The following is a 22,982-nucleotide window of genomic DNA, read 5'->3' on the forward strand; positions in this document are numbered from 1 at the left end:
TTCATCCAAGATGCCTGCAGCAATTTTTCTATCTAATGCACACTGTGCACTGCTCTCTGATTGACCAGTGCTGATCACGTGAGCAACTGTAACCAATCACTGAGCAGGTGTAGTACATTAATAGTCTAACACTATCAATGCATTGTGCGGATTAGGTAGTCTAAGGATTGGATTGGCCATCTTGGATGGGAACCCGAAAACCCTCTGATCAGATGGTTGGCAAAGAAGAACAATTGCAGTTAATATACCCCCTACTCCCTCGGCTCCCAGGACAGAATCTTGTCTTGAAACTGGAGGGTCACTTTAAGGCCTCATGTCCACGGAGAAAATCCCTCCTGCCCCGCGGACATGAGGGCTGAAAATAAGAATAAACTTACCCGCAGCGGACCATGCAGATCTTCTCCTCTTTGCGGCCGGATCTTCTTTCTTCGGCCGGCGGATGTGCTCGGCACGCCGGCAGTGTGCCGCGCGCATGCGCCGGGCACATCCGCCGGGCTGAAGAAAGAAGATCCGGCCGCGAAGAAGAGAAGATCTGCACGGTCCGCTGCGGGTAAGTTTATTCTTATTTTAGGTCTCCCGCGAATCCGGACGGCTTCCATAGGCTTCAATAGAAGCCCGCGGGAGACCCGCACCTAAATGGAGCATGTCCATTTATTTTCATGCTCCATATTTTTTTTTATCCACTTTTATTGACCATCCGCGAGTATTTATCTACCCGCGGGTGGTCAATGCATCCCTATGGGGTGCAGATCCGCGTGCGGGAGAAGAGTTAAAATCCGCTGCGGATTTTAATTCTTCTTTTCCCCGTGGACATGAGGCCTTAAGGGGTTGTTTGAAGGGTTTTTTATACTCCCTTTTTGTCCCCCTAATCCCAACCTATGCTTTATTAATATACTTAATGTGGTGCCAGAGAGCCGCTTTGGCACTAGGTCGCCACAGCATTTGAAAGGTAATGTCACAGGGTCGTTTGGTCTGGTGACATCCCATAAACCTATCACATGAGCTTCTAAGGCCGCCTGCACAGGTTTGAATGATGGAATCCGCAATCGTCTCTCGCACAGACGATCCGTGGCAATCCGCAGCAATTCAAACCAATGGTGCATCCGCATGAGCGGACACCAATTGCGATTTTACGCTTGTGGAAAAAAGATCGCAGCATGCTCCATTTTTGAGCGGATTCCTCATGGACGGCTTCCATTGGAGTCAATGGAAGCGGACATTGCGGAAAGGCCGCGGATTCCTCGTCATCGGTTGGCGCATGTTCAATGGAGAGCCGTGCAGACCATCTGCAGTACAGATTATGAAGACTAATGACAGGTACGCGCTGACGCCGGCCGGGCACAGGGTCGGATTCCCTGCGGTCTCCCTTATGCAGAATCCGACCCTTTTGTGTGCAGGCAGCCTAATGGTTGCAGTGGTCCCACAGGTAAAAAAAAACAAACACTTGACCGCTGCAAAGAGTCTACTGGAGGACGGCAGCGGGAAGCAGGGCAGTGGCAGAGAGGTCAGTATTTGTATTTTTTTAATAATCATGTTATTCCCCCACTGCCACCAATGTTGCACTGTATCAGTAAACCCCTTTAATGATAAATGATAATGCAGTAGAAATGAAAAGAAAAACCCTCATGTAGAGTACAAAATACCTTAATCTGTTCTCAGCCACCCATTAAGTGCCATTGGTATATACAGTAAATTCTGTAACATATATATAACTCCTTCATCTTCTTACTTGCAGGCATTTGAGGATATCTACATTGAACAGAGAAAAGTTATCAAAACTATTTTAGAATATGCAGATAAAGTCTTCTCCTACATATTTGTGATTGAGATGTTGCTGAAGTGGGTGGCATATGGCTTCAAAGTCTATTTCACTAATGCCTGGTGCTGGCTGGATTTTCTCATTGTAGATGTAAGTATTCCAAAAAGGAGCACAGAGGGAAACTAATGGGGGAAGGTTTCTAACAGGTGGGGGACAGTGGCAGACATAGATGTAAGTAGAGGCATCGCTTGCCCCCCCCCCCCCCCCCAACTTTCCTCTTCATCATTGGGTCTCTTAAGAAGCCCATTGATACAACACTAGCATCAGGGGACATTGCTAGAATCTTAAAAGATTAGGCAGAGGCTAAATATAGGGGGCCCTAATGCAAAGTCTGCAACATGGCCCCCCAACTGTCCATGTTCCATTTATAATACTGGTGTTTTCTTATATGATAGAGAGACCTATGGACCCCCTAAGACTCTAGGGGCCAGTAGCAACTGCTACCTCTGCACCCCTTGTAGCTACGTCTCTGGATGTAGAATCGAGTGTATATGGACATTTAAACCCTAGACTCCTAGTAGAATCATCAAAGCTTATAGCCAGTGGTATAGGTCAACTGTTTGCAACTGGTTGTCTGGTTAAGAAATCCCATTTTTATATAACATATTAGGGAACTCTGAGTGAATCGTGCAGGGTCCCCAACTGAAGACCCTCATTTAATAATAATAATAATCTTTATTTATATAGCGACAACTTATTCTGCAGCGCTCTAATAGCCAGAACGGAGAATATTGACAAACAGCATATTTTTTTATTTGGAGGACTTAGCACATTTTGATTTTAGCGAGAACTGTGTAATGCCTCGTCTGCCCTGCGGTGGTGCTGCAGGGAAAATGAACTACAGGTTCTCCCCAGATTACAGCTGATTACAGAAGGTCCTAGCAGTGGGACCAGCTGCCATTTTCATACCAAATATTGAAGAGGGGCATTGCATGACCTGCAAGTCTCCTGACACCTATTTGGCACTCTCCACAGTCAGAAACTGTAGCCCTCCACACTCATTTGTATAGTAATACAGCTAGATTTTCATGCATTTAGAATTAGTTATTGCTTTTTTTTACAATACTCTATCCTCCTGGGTTTCTTATAATTTTGTAGACTGTGGACCCCCATTGTGTCTAATTGATATTGTTTTTGGAACCCCTGTATTTACAGCATATAAGTAATGATATCACTGATTCATCCATTGTTTCACATGTCTCATCCTGGGACTCTTGAAGAATAATATGTATGACTTACCCTTAGGTGTCTTTAATAAGTTTGACTGCCAACTGGTTGGGTTACTCAGAACTTGGTGCCATCAAGTCCCTTAGAACATTGAGAGCCCTAAGACCTCTGAGAGCATTGTCAAGATTTGAAGGCATGAGGGTAGGTATTCCATCAATGCTTCATTCTATTATGTATTTTAGGACCATGCAGCTGGAATTTCACTGTAGTTGGTGACTGCTGACTTAGTGTTCTCCATCATCTATGTCTTCAAGGTGGTGGTCAATGCCTTGGTGGGCGCCATTCCTTCCATCATGAACGTGCTGCTGGTTTGTCTAATCTTTTGGTTGATCTTCAGTATAATGGGTGTCAACATGTTTGCTGGAAAATATTATCGATGTATCAACACCACCACGTCGGAGCTCTTTGATATTTCTGTGGTGAACAATCGCTCGGACTGCTTTGCTTTAAATTACACGGAACAAGTGCGATGGGTTAATGTCAAAGTGAATTTTGACAACGTTGGTCTTGGATACTTGTCCCTACTGCAAGTGGTGAGAAACTTACTATTACTTTAAGAGATGCCTCTAGGGTATAGCCAAAAAATATATATTTCTACAAGGCTGTAATGTCTGTAGTTTTTCCAAAAACAGCAGCACTTTTGCCCATGACCTGGGATTGATACTGCAGTTTAAGCCCATTCCAATGCATAAGGGTGAAGTCCAATATAAGACACAGCCCGGGGGCAAGAGTGGTGCTGTTTCTAGAAGATATAATCTTAGACTACCCATTTAATGTATTCAAATATCCAATGGTTGTACGGCTATTAAAAGATTTTGTGTGCAGCCTTTGCTAACAGAAACATATTGGGTTTCTCGAAAATCTTTCATTTACATACATACAACTTTCACTTAACTTTTTTTCTTGAAGGGTGTGGTGCCTGCTCATGGCTTCTACAACCTTAGAATTCTCAAAAAAAAGAAAAAACTTTTGCAGTTTTGTTCTTTAACCTTTTTGTTCCAAAATCTTTACAGATAAAGCGAAGCCTTTCTAAATAACCATCTCTTTAAGAAGACCACCACTTCTTTTCAGAAACAGGGCCACACTTGTCCATAGGTTGTGTGTGATATCACCCTATTCATGGGGCTGAACTGCAATGCCAGACATGGCCTATGGAGACATGTGGTGCTGTTTTTGTAATCTCATAAACCCCTTATTAAAGGAGTTGCCTGGGTGTTGGGCAACTTTCTAAAAATCAATCCAGACCTGTTAAAAGATGCCAGCTAACAGCTATGGCCAATCAAAGGCCGTAGTAGTCAGGTGCTGTTCTTTTGGAATCGGCTCTCAGATGCCGGGAGCCAAGACTCCAGGAGAACCAAACCGGACCGCTGCGGTCTCTGTTTGGCTTTAGCGGTCAGGTGGTATCCGTTCCACAACAAAGACTAGGAGGACAGTAGGGCTGCATTGCTGGATCGCCTGGGCAGAGGACGAGTAAATACCCCTGCTTTATTGTTTTAACAGACAGACCTGAATCAATTTTTGGAAAATTGCCTTGCACCCAAACAACCCCTTTATGTCTTATTACAAATGAACATCAAATCGTTTTTATTTCTCTTCTATAGGCAACATTTAAAGGTTGGATGGATATCATGTATGCGGCTGTGGACTCAAGGAATGTAAGTCAATGTATTAGCTTAAAGGGGTTATCCAGAGTGAGATACTTACCTTGATCCTGTCGATGTCCAGCAGTGCCGACCTCTACTTCCGGTCCAGCTCCAACATCGATTCACATGCTATGGAATCCTCCTCCCCCATTTTGTTGTCAGTGACGTCATTGCAGGGGGCTGACTGGCTAATTTAAATAACTAAGCCAGCCCCCCTGGTTTAGTTATTGAAACTTGCCAGACAGACAGCCTTCTCTGATGATGTCACTGACAATGAGAGGTCCAGACTACGTGACCAAGTATAGGTGCTGGCACCTCTGGACCTTGACTGGTTCCGGGTAAGTGCCTTTTGCTGGATAACCCCTTTAATATCTAAGATGAAATATAATTATTATTCTTAGTCTGTGTTCATCACATACCATAGTAGGGACCTAGTGGTGGTGTACACAGAAGAGATGGATCCCCATAGCAAAAACAAATGGGGCTCAATTTTGATGCCAATTTTTGCCACCCCATCCAGGATAGGAGTGCCTAGTGTTTGTTTGCTGTTCCATGCCCTTTAAAATGATTCTTTAACCAATTATCTACCTTCTTGTTTGCTAAAAATGCAGTTCCTATTTGGAGTAAGGTCCTGGTCCCATGTATGTCCTCACTACCCAGTAGCAAAAGGAATGATGCAATCAGAGCTGCAGCCCCCTTTCGCCATGAGCCCCATAGCAGTCACATGGTCTGCCTCTATGATACATAAGCCCTTGGGCAACTAAAGGCTCAGGGGCCCTGATGCAAAAGGTGAGATGGGGCCCCCCCTCTATCTGTATCTGTTCCCGTACCCATACCTAAACCATGCTGCACAGAGGCATAACTTGAGGCTTCTGTGCCCTAATGCAAAACCTGTAACAGATCCCCAACTATAATGCTTTATTCATAGTACTGGGCTCCCTATATGGAGAAGAGAAGCCTTATGGGCCCCCTAAGGCTCCTGGGCCCGGGTGCAACGGCATCCCCTGCACCCTCTATAGTTACGCCCCTGCCCTTGGGGTATGATGTAGTGGGGAATGTGTCTTGCGTGCCAAAGTGTAGGGAATGCCAGCAAGCTATGCTGCCTTGGCTATGGTACTTAAAAAGAAGACCTAGATATCAAAGAGAATCTCTCTAATTGTGGCTTAGCTGCAGAAGAGGAACAGAATGTGCCAACCTTATATACATATTTATCTCCTTATATAACGGATTATTTCTCCTTCTATTTTAAAGGTTGAGGAACAACCGGTGTATGAAATCAACCTGTACATGTATCTGTACTTTGTGATATTCATCATATTTGGGGCCTTCTTCACTTTAAACCTTTTTATCGGTGTCATCATAGACAATTTCAACCAGCAAAAGAAAAAGATAAGTATTAAATAATTGTATTAATATTAAATAAAAGTATTAACATTAAAGGGGTTAAAATGAAAAAAAAATAGGCCATACTCACATGCTTAAATTGCCCTACTTCAGTGCAGGAACTCCGCTGCTTGCCATCCGGTCCCTGAAGAAGCTGCCGTGATCATGGTCCATTCATTGTACACTTTTCCACTCAGCCAATCACAGGCTTCATGTGCCGTTCCTGATTGGCCGAGTCATCAAAGTGGTCATGTGTACAATGAATAGCACACATGCTGCAGCTTCTTCTGGGACTCGGGCACCTGTGTTGTAACCAGGGGCCTTATAGGTGAGCATGTCTCATTTTTTTATATTTTAATCCATTCCATGCCCATAGAGTTTGATTTTAAATCCACATAATCGCCCTTAATGGTAATCATTGTGTGACCATTAGATAAATGTGAGTGTATGAAACTGCAAATAACAAACATGTCTTTCTCTTATACTTTGGGGGGAAGGATATCTTCATGACTGAGGAGCAGAAAAAATACTACAATGCCATGAAAAAACTGGGCTCGAAGAAGCCGGTGAAACCAATTCCTAGACCCGAGGTAAAAAAAAAAGACCATCAGTACGCACTCATATTACAGGGGTTGTCAACTTTGGGGAAACTGATGCTGGAGCCCACAGTGATGAATTACTGAGCAACCTCAATGGGCCAACCATGTAACGAACTAACGTGCCAAGTCCTTCACAAAGAGAAACAGTCTCTTCTGTGCTTTATTGATGAGGATCCTGAAAGGAGGACCTCCCTCTCTAGTAATACAGAATTCACCAATAGGGTATTGGCAAGTCATATATAATGTAGAATTAGGCCTTATTCACACGGGTGTTGCGATTTTTGGCTGCCCGCAACACAGCCGAAAATCATATGAATGAGAGGCAGGCACGACCAAGTCTCGCTAAATCCCCTCTTTTTTGGGGAAATTCACACGGCCGGGTGCAGCGTATATACGCCACAGCCCGAAATTCTGTCGATCGGGGAAAGGAAGTTTAGCTCTGCTAAACTCCCTCCCCTTGCTAGCTGCTGGCAAAGGGAGCAGCGGGAGCTTAGCAGAACTAGTCATGCTAAAAAAACCCTTTCAGCCCCTTCTGCATTTCGGCGGCTCCCATAGGCTTATTGCAGACAAAAGATAGGGCAAGAGCTAACTTTTCCGGCTGCGTGTAAAAGCCTCCGGCCGAAATCGGCACTGCACTTGAAATCCATGAGAGCCGTTCCTGCAATAACAAGAATCGGCCTCTACATGGGAGGTCAGCGCAGAGACTTCTGCTCCAAATACACAGTGGTCAGAGCGGAAGCCCCCGCGCTGACCTCCTATGTTGTGGCCGGTGCTGGTAACTGCAGGCATGGCTCTCATTACATGGCTTTCGCTCCGACCTCTGTTATTGCGACCCTGACAGCTTGTGCCCACTCAGCTGACCGGAAAACCCCTGTTTTAGTAAAATAAAAGCTGCTTTGTGGTTGGTAGCTTTGGGCAACCAAGACAGATTTCCTATTCGACAGTTTGATAAATCTGCCCCTGCGTTTCTTCTACTGATCACGTATTTCCATTACTATTTTTCTTATTTTCCCCTTTTTTTGCCTATTTTCTGTCTCATCGGGTCTACGTGATATAGAATCCAGTCCAAGGAGTTGTCTATGATTTTATCTCCAAGCAAGCCTTTGACATTGTGATTATGCTCTTGATATGCCTCAACATGGTGACAATGATGGTGGAGACCGATGACCAAAGTCAAGAGAAAGTAGATATACTCTTTAAAATCAACCTTGTGTTCATCGTCGTCTTCACTGCGGAGTGCGTTCTTAAAATGTTCGCTCTGAGGTATTACTTCTTCACTGTCGGATGGAATATTTTTGACTTTGTGGTGGTCATCATTTCTGTAGCTGGTAAGTATTAGTACCCGAATTGTAATCCTATGTATACAGAAAGGGTATGTTCACATGGCAGAATCTCCCTTTGGGGTTCTTTGAATCCCTGTGTCAAGCACTGTCCACATAACTTAGTTTATCAGATTTCCAAGGGGGTTCCTTTAACGAGGGGCATCTAGGTTTAGAAAAACATGGCTGCTTTCTTTCAAAAACAGTACCACACCTGTCCATGGATTGTGTACAGTATTGACGCTCATAGGCGTAACTAAAATGTGCGGGACTGAGCTGCATTACTGCGCACAACCTGTGGAGAGCTGTGGTGCTGTTTTTGGAAGAAAGTTGCCATGCTTTTCTAGTTCTTTACAGGGGTTGTGACGTGATAGAAAGTTATCCCCTAACAGAAGCCCACTAGTTGTTCCAGAATAGAAAATTATCCCTTATCCACCGGATAGGAGATAACTTTCTGATTGGTGAGATCTGGCCACTGAGATCTTCAAGAATCCCAAGAACTGGGGTCTTGAAGGTCTGCTCATGAATGGAGCTGCTCCATTCAATTCAATGGGAGTGATGTAAATTGCCGAGCAACTTGAACTTATTTGTCTCCGATGCTTCCATTCACAGGAAAGGATAAGCAGTTTGTATTTGCGACTGCCATTCCAAGAAGAAAAAGTTTGATACTGTGTTAGCCAGTAGAATAAAATGCGGCTGTTCTCAGTAAGAGATACAAAATAATCTTCTGGATATGATACCTTTTAATGGCTAACAAAAAGAAGTGATGTTACAGCGAGCTTTCAAAACTACATACGTTTCTTCATCACATTTCAGCCTGATGAATAAACCTAAGAGGTTTGGAAAGCTTGCTGTAACATTATTTCTTTTTGTTAGCCATTAAAATGTATGATGTTACAGCAAGCTTTCAAAACAGTGTAGGTTTCTTCATCAGGCTTTAGCCTAATGAAGAAACCTAAGAGGTTTGGAAAGCTCGCTGTAACATCATTTCTTTTTATTAGCCATTACAAGCTATCATATCTACAAGACTATTTAGTTTCCCTTACTGAGAACAATCACATTTTCCTGCCATTCTATTAATGCTCGGACCTTCAGGACCTTGTTCTTGGGATCAGTGAGGGTCCCAGCAGTTGGACCCCCACTGATCAGAAAGTTATATCTTGGCACATCCCTTTTAAGGCTAGCCAATGAAAAACCAACCCTGGCTTACATTTTCACCCATTCCCCTTGAAAGAAAGCCTATTCAATATACTCAATGTTTGTTGTGCTCCTTGTGACTTTTTTTTTTTCCTTTTAGGTATTGTCCTGTCAGACCTCATAGCGGAGTATTTCGTGTCACCCACACTTTTCAGAGTGATCCGACTTGCAAGAATTGGGAGGGTCCTTCGACTCATTAAAGGAGCTAAAGGGATCCGTACGCTGCTTTTTGCCCTGATGATGTCTCTCCCAGCCCTGTTCAATATTGGTTTGCTCTTGTTTCTAGTGATGTTCATCTATTCGATATTTGGGATGTCAAACTTCGCTTACGTGAAGAAGGAATCTGGCATTGATGATATGTTTAATTTTGAGACGTTTGGGAATAGTATTATATGCTTGTTCGAAATTACCACCTCAGCAGGATGGGATGGGCTCTTGAATCCAATTCTCAACAGTAGCCCACCTGACTGCGATCCTCATGTGGAGAACCCTGGAACGGCTTTCCGTGGAAACTGTGGAAATCCAGGCATGGGCATTGTGTTCTTCTGTAGCTATATCATCATCTCTTTCTTGATTGTAGTCAATATGTATATTGCCATTATCCTAGAGAACTTTAATGTGGCCACAGAAGAAAGTGGCGAGCCCCTATGCGAGGATGATTTTGAGATGTTTTATGAAACGTGGGAGAAATTTGATCCCGATGCAACTCAGTTTGTTGAATATAGCAGAATGTCGGACTTTGTAGATACCTTACAAGATCCGTTACGAATACCCAAACCCAACAAAATTAAACTGATTACTCTGGACCTCCCGATGGTAACTGGAGATAAAATACATTGCTTGGATATTTTGTTTGCACTGACTAAAGAAGTGTTGGGAGACTCGGGAGAAATGGATGCTCTGAAAGCATCAATGGAGGAAAAATTTATGGCTGCTAATCCTTCCAAAGTGTCCTATGAACCTATCACTACCACTATGAAAAGGAAACAGGAAGAGGTTTGCGCCATCAAAATCCAGAGGGCTTTCCGTAGGCACCTTCTGAAGCGTTCGGTGAAGCATGCTTCCTATGTCTACCGTCACAGCCGGGACTTTGACACGGCCGTGGAAGCCCCTCCAGAGACAGAAGGTTTGGTAGCAGATAGAATAAGTGACGCCTTTGGGCAATTTCTTGACAATGGAGCAACCAATGGAACTCAGCGTCTACATACAACTAACAGATTTTCACGCAGCAGTGGAGATGATGTAAGGGGGTCAGATGTGTAGCTTTATATTTAAAGAAATTAAGGGAGGGCTTCCTCTGTATACCGAGCGGTCAACTGTAGCAAACGCATGGAAGAAAATTCTGTCTCTATATAAAAAGACCCTGACTAGAAGCTAAATATTAGAGGTGTTGTATAATCTTATCCAAAGCTCTCTCCTACAATATAATCACATACTGAGCCTCCTACAGTATAATCTTATCTGGTTCTCCCCCACAGTATACTCTCATCCAGAGCTTGCTCTAGCATTATAATTATCCAGAGCTAATACCTCCAGTGTAATCCTATCCAGAGCCCCTGTGCATTATAATCACATCCAGAGCTAATACCTCCAGTGCAATCCTATCCAGAGCCCCTGTGCAGTATAATCACACCCAGAGCCTCCTCACAGTGCAATCTCATCCAAAGCTCTCTTCTACAATAGAATCACATACTGAGCCTCCCACAGTATAATCTCGTCTGGTTCTCCCCCACAGTATACTCTCATCCAGAGCTTGCTCTAGCATTAGAATCATATCCAGAGCTTACACCTCCAGTGTAATCATATCCATAGCCTCTGTGCAGTATAATCACACCCAGAGCTTACATCTCTAGTGTAATCATATCCATAGCCCCTGTGCCTTATAATCACATCCAGAGCTAATACCTCCAGTGTAATCCTATCCAGACCCCCTGTGCAGTATAGTCACATCCAGAGCTAACACCTCCAGTGTAATCCTATCCAGAGCCCCTGTGCAGTATAATCACACTCAGAGCCCAACTCACCCTGGCAGTAATCAGTCAGTGTCCCCTCTCCTCCACAGTAATTATTCACCCTCCATATTACAAACTTGATTGAGGAACTCCTCACAGGAGACACAAGCAGTACTGATGTAATAGTATTGCCAGGATTCCCTGACTAATCCCCTGCCTGTCTCTGGAAGGCATTAAGGAATGGGTCTTCTAGCAGACATGCCTAACATGTTGCATGTCTGCTAGATGTAGGGAGAATTCTCTTCTTAAAGCTGGCACGGCTGCAGGACTAGTTACACATGACAACATAACTGAAAAATCTTGTCATTCTTTGCAAAATCTTGGTTACGTTGGTGACTATTTTGGTCACCATATTAAGCTCTGATTTGTGTGTAAGAAGACATTATACTTCTCCAGCATATGCAAAAGATTCCCAATATCTAGAGGCAAGCAACTTCTTGTAGGCAGCTGATTGTCCTTCTGCATCACTGCTGTAATTTCATACATTTTATTTGAGTGCTGAATCTTTTTAAAAATTCAAGTAAATCTCCAACTTTTAACAGCAAGTCTTTTAATAGGTCAAACATTATACATACATTAATTTCTTAATATATCCTTATAGAAGTCGAAGCTCAGATTTTCTACTACAGAGCTCCAAATCTCCAGCCTGGACCAAGTGTTAACCCGATATGAACCAAGCGTCGTGAATATACTGCACTTGGTTCTGGGCTTTAAACCTGAGCCATTGTAAATATATAGCACGGGATTAAATCTTTTGTTCCTGCAATCAAGTCTTGTGCTTGGCTGTTGGAGACAGGTGAAAACTCAGAGGAGGCAGAAGTGGCTTTTCCAGCCTATATTAGCACTATGTAGTAAACAGAGGAAGCGACAGTGCCATTTCCTCTATTAGATCTGGTAATTATGTGATCATCGTAAACCTCCAGTGTGGCAGAGCTGCTGGGTCCTACCAGACCCAGATCAGTTCTTCCAGTGATTACTGTGTGACACTAGGGTGATGGTTTTCCCTGTAACTGGGGCTCCTATGGATGCCCCAGTTACAGTGGGAAAGTGTCAAATAAGAAAAAAAATGACAGTGTAAATGTCCCCCAGAGATCTTGTATGAGGAACCTATTGTTGTACTTTATTTTTGTGTAAATATACTAAGTTTACAGATAGTGAACCATACATAAAAAAATAACTTTTTGTACACATTACCCCATATAAAATTTAAAAAATGGAAAATGTCATGCAGAAAGAGGGAGAGAAGAAGGGACGATGCTTATTGAATCGGCCTCTGTCCCCCGATTACTCATGGATCGACTAATCAGAGCACACTTGCCGCCACCAACCGTCACGGCAGAGTCTCAATCGATCGCTGTAGCGAGATTGCAAGCTTGAAGTTGTTGAGAAAACAGGCTGATTTGTATCCAGCTTTCCCGGGATTCTGCCACATGCAGACCGAAAGCACAAATCACCACCTTATCTGTTCTAACACACTCCAGAATTCTACAATGCTGCATACAATACACATGCTGCCACCACCAGCTTCTTACAATATCACCAGTAATCTTCAGAGTTATGAGTCGTTTTAAAATGGACAAGGCTTAACTAATAAACTGTAGCTTTATTCTAGAAAAAGACTAGCAGTGCAGATGTGTGTGTGTGTGTGTGTATATATATATATATATATATATATATCTATCACACACACACACACAAAAAAAGGTTAATGCACAGGAATATAAAATATACAGGTATATACAACAAGCAGTATTTTTAAAATAAACAGGAAGAAATTACAAGAAGAATGCTGGATTTAAATATTGGTCCAATGTTCCAATACATGCAGAGTCACTAAAGTGAATAGGACAGCCTTACGCTGAGGGCATATCTCTGTAGTCTGACAATTTGGGCCTGTGGGGCCCCACATAATAAAGGATACCTCAGTACACCGCTTTCCCCACCCCCTCTGATGTCCTTCAACTGATCGTCCATCGTTTATCCAGCATAAAAGATCAGCGATGAGCTCATTGATCAGTTTAAACAGTGGATGTTCAGTAGTGAATGGCCACTGTGTTATCTCAATAGAGAGGGGCGGGGGAGCGAGAGGAGAAAAAACTCCTGCACTGCCCCGCCCCCCTGCTGGCCGCTCCGTGAGTGACACCGCTCTGGTAGCTTCCGTGCAGGAGCGCGGAGACACAGGGACGTGTGTCGGGCATCGTTTGCCCGACATTTGTCCCGTGTAAATGGACCTTTAGATGAATGCTTCCTGAGACTTCATTAACAAGTAAATGATGCAAACAATGCGACTTCCTCATGCTAATTCTGACTAAGTCAGAGGAGCTTTTTTTTTTTATGCGCACCTATGTGGGGAATCTTTATGCGCAACACGGACCTTGCTGCGCACACGTCATATCTTTTGCAGGCGCAAACATTTTGCGCCTGTAAAAGACGGACATGTGAACACATCATAAGGAACCAATGGTTCTATCAGACACTCTTTTTTACGCACATCGCCACGTGCAAAAAAATGCTTGTCTTACTTCGCCCTAAGCAGGCATTTGGAGTCAGGAGACCTGAAGAGAATAGGGCTTATTTACATCACAGCTCAGGTGAGGTAATACAATTATCTTTCTAAAGCAACATCCAGCAGGCAGGGGTGGTCAATTAGCATCTACCTGTCACTAGCTAATTTTATTGCCATTGGAACACAGGATTCCCTGGCCTCTTGTACAATCAAAACACTTGGCAGATGCAAGGGAGGGGGGAGCGAGATTAGAACATTGAATTTATCTTTTGCTGTATCCTGAGTGGCAAGTTGCGGATAGTTGGGGGACGCTTTATCAATATTTTTATATCACACCTCCCCTTTTTGGATGGGTGATGATGGTTGATCTCTACAGATCACACCCAGAGTCCATCCCTGTTGCCTAGTAAGGGGGAATTCAAGGTAGTAGGATGTCAGCTTAACTTTCCTAGTGTCCTGAACAGCAGCTGATTGATACTGGACAGCTGGGGGGACACTTTATCAATCTCTTTATATCACAGAAAACATTTTCTGTGAGAAAGGATATTGAAAAACAGGCCTACATGTCATGAAAAATGCTGCAAAAATTACTTTGGCAGACCAAAAAAATAGGGCCATACCACCACTTGCATAAAATTACTAAAAAGCATCTGGTCCTTAAGGATTTAATTGATAAAATTCTGTCCACCTTTATTCGCCACTAGGGGGAGCTTACTGTGTACTACGTTATCATTGAGTTCAATCTATAAACAGTATGCAGCAATCTCTTATGCTCCCTCTAGTGGTGACTGAAAGAGGCAGAATTTTCTTTTGTCTTCATCAGAGATTTGGCGCTTTGCACCAGAAACACAGAGCCCTGACCGCTACAAAGATATTTTAAGAAAGCGATCACCACAGAATATTTATTTATGGTTTATGGAAAATTTTAAGTAATGCGCACAGCCCCACCTGCTGTTACTGAACCTATGTCTTCCTTTTTCCATTTCTACAGTAATAAGACTTGACGTTGGTATCATACAATGGAAACAATGTGAGTGCCCGGAGCATGACTTCGTATTCTAACTGGTTTGAAGTTTTTGTGGCATCGGAAATGAAATGCTGATCTTCAGATGGCTTCAGCTTCTTATTTAGGGATCTCACCTGCATGGCTTTGTGGGAAATACAAGACACATAATAGTATACAGAGAAGTTTATAAATACCGTGTTTCCCTGATAATAAGCCCTACCCAGGTTTTCGGGGGAGGCTTGAAATATAAGCCGACCCCTCAAAATAAGCCCTAGCTAACCTGCATAAAATTTAAAAAAATCAATACTCACCTGGTCTGCAGAGTCCCGATGTCTCGCTTTGGTCTCCGGCGGCACTGCAGTATTCTTCGCGCTGACATCTCAGCTTCTTTCTGGTGACGGGGCTTTGAATACCCCGCTTCCAGCAAAGCGAGCACTGTGATTGGATCGAGCGCCAGCTAATCAGAGGCAGCGCTTGATCATTCACAGCTATTCAGTGAATGACATCAGTGAATGGCTGTAATTGGCTCATTAAGCGCCCGCTGTGATTGGCTAACACTCAATCCAATCACAGCGCTCGCTTTGCTGGAGGCAGGGTATTTAAAGCGCCGTCACCAGAAAGAGGCTGAGATGTCAGCGTGTAGGACACTGTAGCTTGCCGCAGTGCCACCGGAGACCATCGCGAGGCATCGGGACGCCGCGAACCAGATGAGTATAAGCCCCTGAAAACAAGACACTGTGCCTCTTTTGGGGCAAAAATTAATATAAGACAGTGTCTTATTTTCAGGGAAACGTGTTATACAAATCGCTTACCTTATGGTAGCAGTATCCACAGGCTGGTCCACTGCAGGCTTAACATAGAGTTATTAAAGGGGTTGTCAGAGCCTGCTGTTTATTACTCTATTACAATGGCCATCCTTGTAATTGACTTACAAATATGCGCTGTTTCGCATGAGCAGTTTATCCAAATGTAAGGATAGTCCATCACTAGTGACGTAGATGCTGATGGTCTACCCATGAACCCCGCTGCAAAGCCTCATGGTTTGGTATGTGATGTTAGTGGAAGTTCAGTTGATTTGACAGAAGGGGTATGTGACCATAGTCCAGATTTGTGAAATGGCGTATATTTGTAAAAGTCAATTATAAAGATAGTTATTGTAATGTAAATAGATGAATAACGAGCGGTTTGGGGTCTCAGACAACCCCCTTAAGTGTCATCATTATTATAAGTACCAGCTTAAGAGCTGAAATTTTCCAACAGCTAGCAATACCTGCTGGTTCAGTGTCTGCATTGCCCTTGCTTTGAAGATTTGCATTCTAGGAAGCATCTTTCCACCAGCCACTATCCCTAATCTAAAGAGAAAATGAACTGTGCTGTTGGCTTATAGCAGCTAAACTGGTTATCAGAATACAAGTTTGTAAACTATTTCTAATAACAGCAGAATTGTGAATGCAGCTCTGAAGCATGATACAGACTATCAGTACAATCTAAGTAATACAGTATATTTTCAAAATGACATTAAAGGGGTTTTCTGGAAATAAACAATCAATGACCTGTCCTCAGGATAGGTCATCAGTAGTTGATCATACGGATCCCCATGAGTGTTGTCACACTCATCAGTCTCATTAGGGTGAATGAGACAGAGATGTAATACAAGGCACAACTGCTATAGAATATACGGTGCTGGACTGAAGTGATAGCAGTGCCCACCTGAGTACCACTATCACTTCAATCAGATCAGCGGAGATCCTGAATGGCACACCCCAATGATCAACTATCATAGTTTAATCTCACAAGAGCCTGAAAAAGGGGGTTTTCTGCTAATAAAAAAGGCCCTGGTGTAAGAAATGGTGTAAAAAACAAAATAGCCATTACTCACCTTATCATGTTGCCTCTGGTCCAGCTTCACCAACCTGGTCCCCTCCACTGTGGTCCCCACTAATACAGGAAGCAATGATGTCACATTCATCGCTCACATGACTGCTGCAGCCTATCGTTGGCCTCAGCAGTCATGTGTGCATGACCGGCACATGACTGCTGAGGCCGGGAATTGGCTACAGTGGTCATATGAGCAATGAATCAATGTCATCGCTTCCTGTATCAATGGGGACCAAAGTGGAGGGGACCAGAGTGGAGGGGACCAGGTTGGCGAAACTGAACTGGAGGCAAGGTGAGAAGGTGAGTAATGGCTATTTTTTTTAACACCATTCTCTATCCTGGAGTCTTATTTTTGTAAATGTCGGATAACCCCTTTAACCCCATTGAAATTCCAGTGTGACTATAGTATACTTGCCAACAGTTCCAATTTTGGTTCCCAACATTTGGTGTATTGGGAGCATGTCCATTTTGGGGTGCATTACTAGAGAAATGGTCTTAAATGTCCTGAATTTGACATTTTTAAAGGTGTGTATGTATGGTATAGTGAACCTCAATATTCTACCTCACTCTCCCAATAACTCAGGGGTGAATTGAGCTGAAATATATATATATATATATATATAGCTATTTTCACTGCATGTGAAATGGCGAGACTACATGTCCTGCCAAGGCTTTATGCTAAGGATGCACTGGCTGAATTAGCGCTTACGACTAATGGCAGAAAATGATACATGTTTCTATGGAAATTCCTCGGACCGGAGGCAAAAATTTAGCCAACGCTTGTCTTTTTGTTTCCTGTTCCCATCTTATACCAGAAATTGACATTGGGAAAGAAATGAACATTACATCTTTGAGACATCTGTCTGCAGAAGTTTATCTGTCCTTTGGTATCAAGGTCTGGTGACAACGGTAAATTATGTTCCATGAACAAGAAGGTGCCAGAGTACTATGGGATTACCAGTACGATTTCGGTTTCTTATGATTGATGAAGGCCTAGTATAGAACTTGCAAGTCTTACCCTCGGCCCCATAGGCTGAGCTCTTGGCCACCACTACAAGCAAGTAAGACGGATATCCATATGAAGAGCCGTCTCCTCTGCCGATATTTTCGAAAACATCAAGAACTTAAGATTTCCGGCGCAACTAAATGCAACGTTAGTATCACAGATACTGAGAAAGTAGTTTACATCCAACCTTTTTTTTTTCCTCCTCAAGGAAGGAGATTTAGATGCTTTTAAATACATTTTATGTCTTTTAAGCTCTTTTGGAAATTTGCTTTAACGTCTTGATTTTGTTTCAAAAATTTCAGAAGCGATCTGTTATATAGGAAGGACTGAGCGTAACTCTTCTGTAATACTATATCTATAAGAGGACATAAATGTCAGTATATGTGTCTGCTGATACTGTGAAGTATTCAGATTATTTATATTAATATTACTGTATGCAAATCCCCCGTCTCACCTCTATGTCACGACACATCAAGACTGTGCTTAGTATCAGCCTGCTCTGTCATGACTGGGTCTTAATGCCCATGACTACTCAAATAAGGAAGCTGTCAATGTCCCCATAGTCTTTCTTTTGAAGAGAATGCATTCAATAGTAGCAGCATTGAGTGTATCCACCTGTGATAAACGTAACCATCTCTATTGACCGAAGGAGAGGTGTTGGCGTTGACTATCCACTCCCTCCACCAAACCAAGAATAGGACTGTGATACACTCAATGCTGCCACTATCGGCTGCATTCTCTTCATGAGACAGACTCTTAGTCTTAGGAGCTGCTCTTCCTTGTGTAAGCTATGGAGAATGGACTTTGGTCACCTACCTGTATATATATTGAATAACCAGTAAGAAATGGTCATCTACTTACCTCTCCCAAGATCACTTTATTAGAAGCCACCATCTAGTAGCAGTTGAACCTTCAGATTCAGATTCATAACAATTAGTTGAGATGTCCACCCACAGTTATCAGAGACCCCAGGTTGTGCCAAGAAAACATTCCCCACCCCATTTTTGTATTTCCACTAGCTTGACAGGAAGGGGTCATCAATTCATGCTGTTTGTGTCAAATTCTAACTTCCTATTAGCATGGTCCAACAGAAGTCTGGATTCATCTGACCAGGCGATGTTTTCCACTTCTAGGAGATACAATTTTTGCGCTCTTTTACCCACTGGAGCTTCGACTTTCTGTTTTCTTAAATGTCACTGTAACTGGTCATCTGATGTTATAGCCCAATGGTAAGGAACGACAAGTTGTGTGCTTGGACTCGTTGGTTGGAGCACCAGAATTGTATCCAGCAGCATTTTGCTTGACTCACCAGAATGATTCGACATCCTACTCTGGCACCCTTTGGCGATGAGTTGTTTCCATCAACAGAGTCCCCTTTCGCTGGATGTCTTCTTTGATCGCGCCATTCTCAGTATACTCTCCACATCATTACACTAGCACACCCCATAAGATTGGCTGTGACATCCTCGCCCTGCTAGTCTAGCACCGTTGACCCGGTCTCATTGGAAGTCGCTCAGATCGCTGCATTTTCCCATCTGATGCGGATTCACACTGAAACTGATCCACGGAAAACTTGTCGCGCGATTTTATGCTGCACTCCGGGGATCATTTCCATACAGGGAAGCTCCAATTGTGAAAGGGCTGGGGCTCTAATAAAGAGGCGATTCAGTATAAGAATACAGTCTCTTCTCCGCTTCCTTCTCCTCCATGTCTGTCCGTTTTGCGTAGGTCACCCCCTTTGTTTCAATACACAAGTTAAAGGCAGGAACGTCCAACATGCAGTACATCCCGATAGCTTTCAATGCCAATTCCTCCTCTTAGCTTTTCTGTTCTTAGAACCGGCCTCAGTAATAAAGCAAGTTTATAATTCATACTGCACCCTGGCGAAAATTTGAAGAAAGAAATGCAAATCCGGTTGAACATTGAACCTTCCGTTTTGTCTGTTAATAGGTAATATAGCGCATCATAAGACATATATTTGCGTATAGGTGAAAGCTGGAAGAAGTTTGGTTGCCAGTATGTCTTAAGTGCAACTTTACCCTTGTAGATAACAAGAGGGGGAAAAAACGGTGACACGAACTTGTACGAGCGCCTAAATGAATATTTCTAAGCCGCGCCGTGCAGCTCGTGATCCCTACAGCAATATATTAACAGTATGTTTACAATGTATGTAAAGAAAATTCCAGCGCTGTGTAATTTCACATCGTATGCCTGTACATATTCCTGTCTAGTGCTGGAAGCGCAAAGAAAAGGAGATGAGATCCTAGATATTATTCTTGTATATTATACAGATTCTAATAAATTATTCATTGGAAAGCCGGTGCCGTGTTACTTTCCTTATGGCGTCTATTTGGTTTTTGCACATCGACAGATGTCCGACCAGCGGCTTGGCGGTTTTATGTAAATGAGGATTGTGTAACGAAAAGTTCTTCAACTTCCTAATATACCTAGCTGTGAGTTCTAAAAGTTTATTACAATTAGAGATGAGCGAACGTACTCGTTTAGGGTGATTTCGCAACCAAGCACCGCTTTTTTCGAGTAACTGACTACTCGGGCGAAAAGATTCGGGGGCGCCGGGGGTGAGCGGGGGGGGTGGGGTGGAGAGGGGGGGTAGCAGTGAGGAACAGGGGGGAGCTCTCTCTCTCCCCCCCCACTCCCTTCTGCAACCCCCGGCGCCCCCCGAATCTTTTCGCCCGAGTAGTCAGTTACTCGAAAAAAGCCGTGCTTGATTGTGAAATCGCCCTAAACGAGTACGTTCGCTCATCTCTAATTACAATGTATCATTCTGGAGTTTAAGTTGTTGCAAATGTTGTGTTAGGTTATCAAGGGTATCGCAGCCCCTGAATGTAAAGAAGAATACTTGTATTCATTGACCAAGCTGAAAGGCTCTTAAAGGGGTTTTCCAAGATGTTTTTTTATGTGATTATAAAAACCAGCTCCTCTTGTCATAAAAGAAGAAATAGCCATCTACTTACCTCTCCCAAGTCCCGCTGTGCCGCACATTGCCAATCCGGGTCTCCCCTGTAAGTTTAGCGATTGATCACTGAGCTCTGTCGTTCTTTGCAGCATCTGTGACTTTCCGTAAAACGGGTGGGACTGCAGACTATAAAAAAAAAACGATCCCAGAAAATCCCTTGAAGGCCACTTTCACATGGCCGGTAATCTCGCACGCATTCATCCATGTCCAGCACAGACAGAAATTGCACGAAAAATTAAGCTATTCACTTGAATGGGTTCGTTGACATAAGTGATTTTTTGCTTTGACCTGTGGTTCGAGTTTGAAAAATCGCTACATGTCCTATTTTCCTGCGAGTCTCGCACAAGAATGAGACATGTAATGAGTGGCGTCTTGCACAGCAGAGAGACGGGGTGTCCGTGTGCAATGCAATGTGAATCGTGCCTGAGAGTCTTGGGTGCAACTCACATCACCCATGTGAATACAAGCTTATTGGAACTTACAATTGGAGGCACCCGGAAGGCACTATTTGCGCTTGCTTCATGTATATAAAGCTTATTACAGGGGTTATCCAAGTGGCAGGCAATTTTTTTTAAGTTTATCTGCAGACATGTTAAAATAGCAAAAGGACCGTGCAGCCCTTCCAGTCTTAGGGCTTATTCAGACGGCCGTATATCGGCCGGGTATTCTCGCTGGCCGATATACGGCGTCTCTCTCTGCAGGGGGAGGAGGCTGGAAGAGCCGGGAGCAGTGCTCTGAGCTCCCACCCCCTCTCCGCCTCTCTCCGCCCCTCTCCACCCCCTCTCTGCCGCCCTCTGCACTATTTTCAATGAGGAGAGGCGGTTCGGGGGCAGAGCTAATTCCCCAAAACTTAGCCCCACCCCTGTCCTGCCCCCTCTCATTGCAAATAGTGCAGAGGGGCGGAGAGGGGGTGGAGAGGAGGCAGAGAGGGGCAGGAGCTCAGAGCACTGCTTCCGGCTCTTCCAGCCTCCTCCCCCTGCAGAGAGAGACGCCGTATATTGGCTGGCATGAATACCCGGCCAATATACGGTCGCCTGAATGCGCCCTTAAGGTGCGTTTAGACACAAAGATGATTGCTCAAAAGATGGCTTTTGAGCGATCATTTTCCATAATCTACTAATTGGTACTAATGCCTATTAGTACCAATTAGTAGCATGTGAGCCGCCAGGAGCTGAATTTATTCAGAGGACCGCTGGTTTTTGTTCTGTCGGCGGGGCTGACAGCTGAGAATAACTGAGACAATGCAATCAGCTGTTATCAGCAGTCCCCGAGCAGAGCATAGCATGCGGTCTGTCTTATCAGCTGTTCTGCTGAATGACGGATTTCAAGCCTAACTGATATCAGTTGTTCAGCAGAAAACTGAAAAATTGGCCTATTTACACACAACGATTATTGCTCAAAAGATGGCTTTTGAGCGAATGTTGAGCAATAATCGTTGTGTCTAAATTGGCCTTTAGTCTTCACACATCCCCATTACAGAACCATATTACGGATGGGTGACAACACTCTTGTCTGAAACTGGTCACAAACAATGGTGAACAAAGTAGCAGGGCTATTTACATCAGAAAGGTCAGAAGTAGTTAATATTGTCACAACTACAGTATATTGTTTCTTTACATAGCTGTTGAGTCTATAGGCTCCTCAAGGAAAGGGTCCAGTTGTGACCATAGACGCTGTTTTTGATATAGCTGGAGCACCATAAGTTAGAGACCACTGCCTTTAGAAATGATGGGATAAATAGGTTGGTTTCTACAACTGGACCCTATCCTTGGGGGTCTCTACGCTTCCTGTCATTATATCCAACCCTACTAACCTCTAAATAATGCTGGACAGCACTATTTGTATAGGATCAATGTCAATGTGACACAAAACAAGAACACGTTCTACTTATTGTTCAAAGAAATCCTTTGCCTATGACTAAATGCATCTATTTATGACGAGAACGACCGTCAGACCATGGCATGACCCATCTGCAGGATTGTGAAACCTCCAAAATGGCATGATATTTCCATGTTCACCTTAAAAGGGGCATGTTTACTAAATTCATCCGGTCTAATCCCCGAATACATGGAATCATGAATATAGCTCTGCCTATATCTCATCCAAATGCATGACCCAAGTAGAACCTGTAGGCCACACAACATAAGAGCTAGAGGTGTCCCGTTCCTCTTCAATATTCACCCATGGCTTAGATTGCATTTGTCCTGTGTCACTTGTAGAAGTACACTTCCCCTAACCCATAGTAAGAGAGTCACAATATTCAATAAAACATGATGGATTGGGACACACAGTTCCGCCTCAAAGACGAAAAACGCTAAATTGTGAAGAAGTAAGAAAAAAAAAGTGTAATGTTATTGTTAAGAAATTGTTTTGCGTGGAATGATGTATCAATAGGGGGAAATGTTACTAA

The 22,982-nt window shown here is 43.5% G+C and overlaps 1 protein-coding gene across 1 annotated transcript in view; it reads left to right on the plus strand.

The window, feature by feature from the left end:
• Positions 1-19,855, plus strand: part of SCN4A (sodium voltage-gated channel alpha subunit 4) — a 147,959-nt gene extending 128,104 nt beyond the window's left edge. Inside the window, exons 19-28 of the mRNA XM_066588099.1 lie at positions 1,736-1,909; positions 3,065-3,187; positions 3,301-3,579; positions 4,648-4,701; positions 5,941-6,078; positions 6,558-6,662; positions 7,729-7,999; positions 9,288-10,429; positions 14,697-14,735; positions 17,405-19,855. Coding sequence (XP_066444196.1) covers positions 1,736-1,909; positions 3,065-3,187; positions 3,301-3,579; positions 4,648-4,701; positions 5,941-6,078; positions 6,558-6,662; positions 7,729-7,999; positions 9,288-10,429; positions 14,697-14,699 — 2,289 coding nt within the window. The 3' untranslated portion in view covers positions 14,700-14,735; positions 17,405-19,855. The remainder of the gene's footprint in view (positions 1-1,735; positions 1,910-3,064; positions 3,188-3,300; positions 3,580-4,647; positions 4,702-5,940; positions 6,079-6,557; positions 6,663-7,728; positions 8,000-9,287; positions 10,430-14,696; positions 14,736-17,404) is intronic.
• Positions 19,856-22,982: the final 3,127 nt, after the last annotated feature.

This window comes from Eleutherodactylus coqui, chromosome 13 (genome assembly GCF_035609145.1).
Source record: "Eleutherodactylus coqui strain aEleCoq1 chromosome 13, aEleCoq1.hap1, whole genome shotgun sequence".
NCBI classification, from domain to species: Eukaryota; Metazoa; Chordata; class Amphibia; order Anura; family Eleutherodactylidae; genus Eleutherodactylus; species Eleutherodactylus coqui.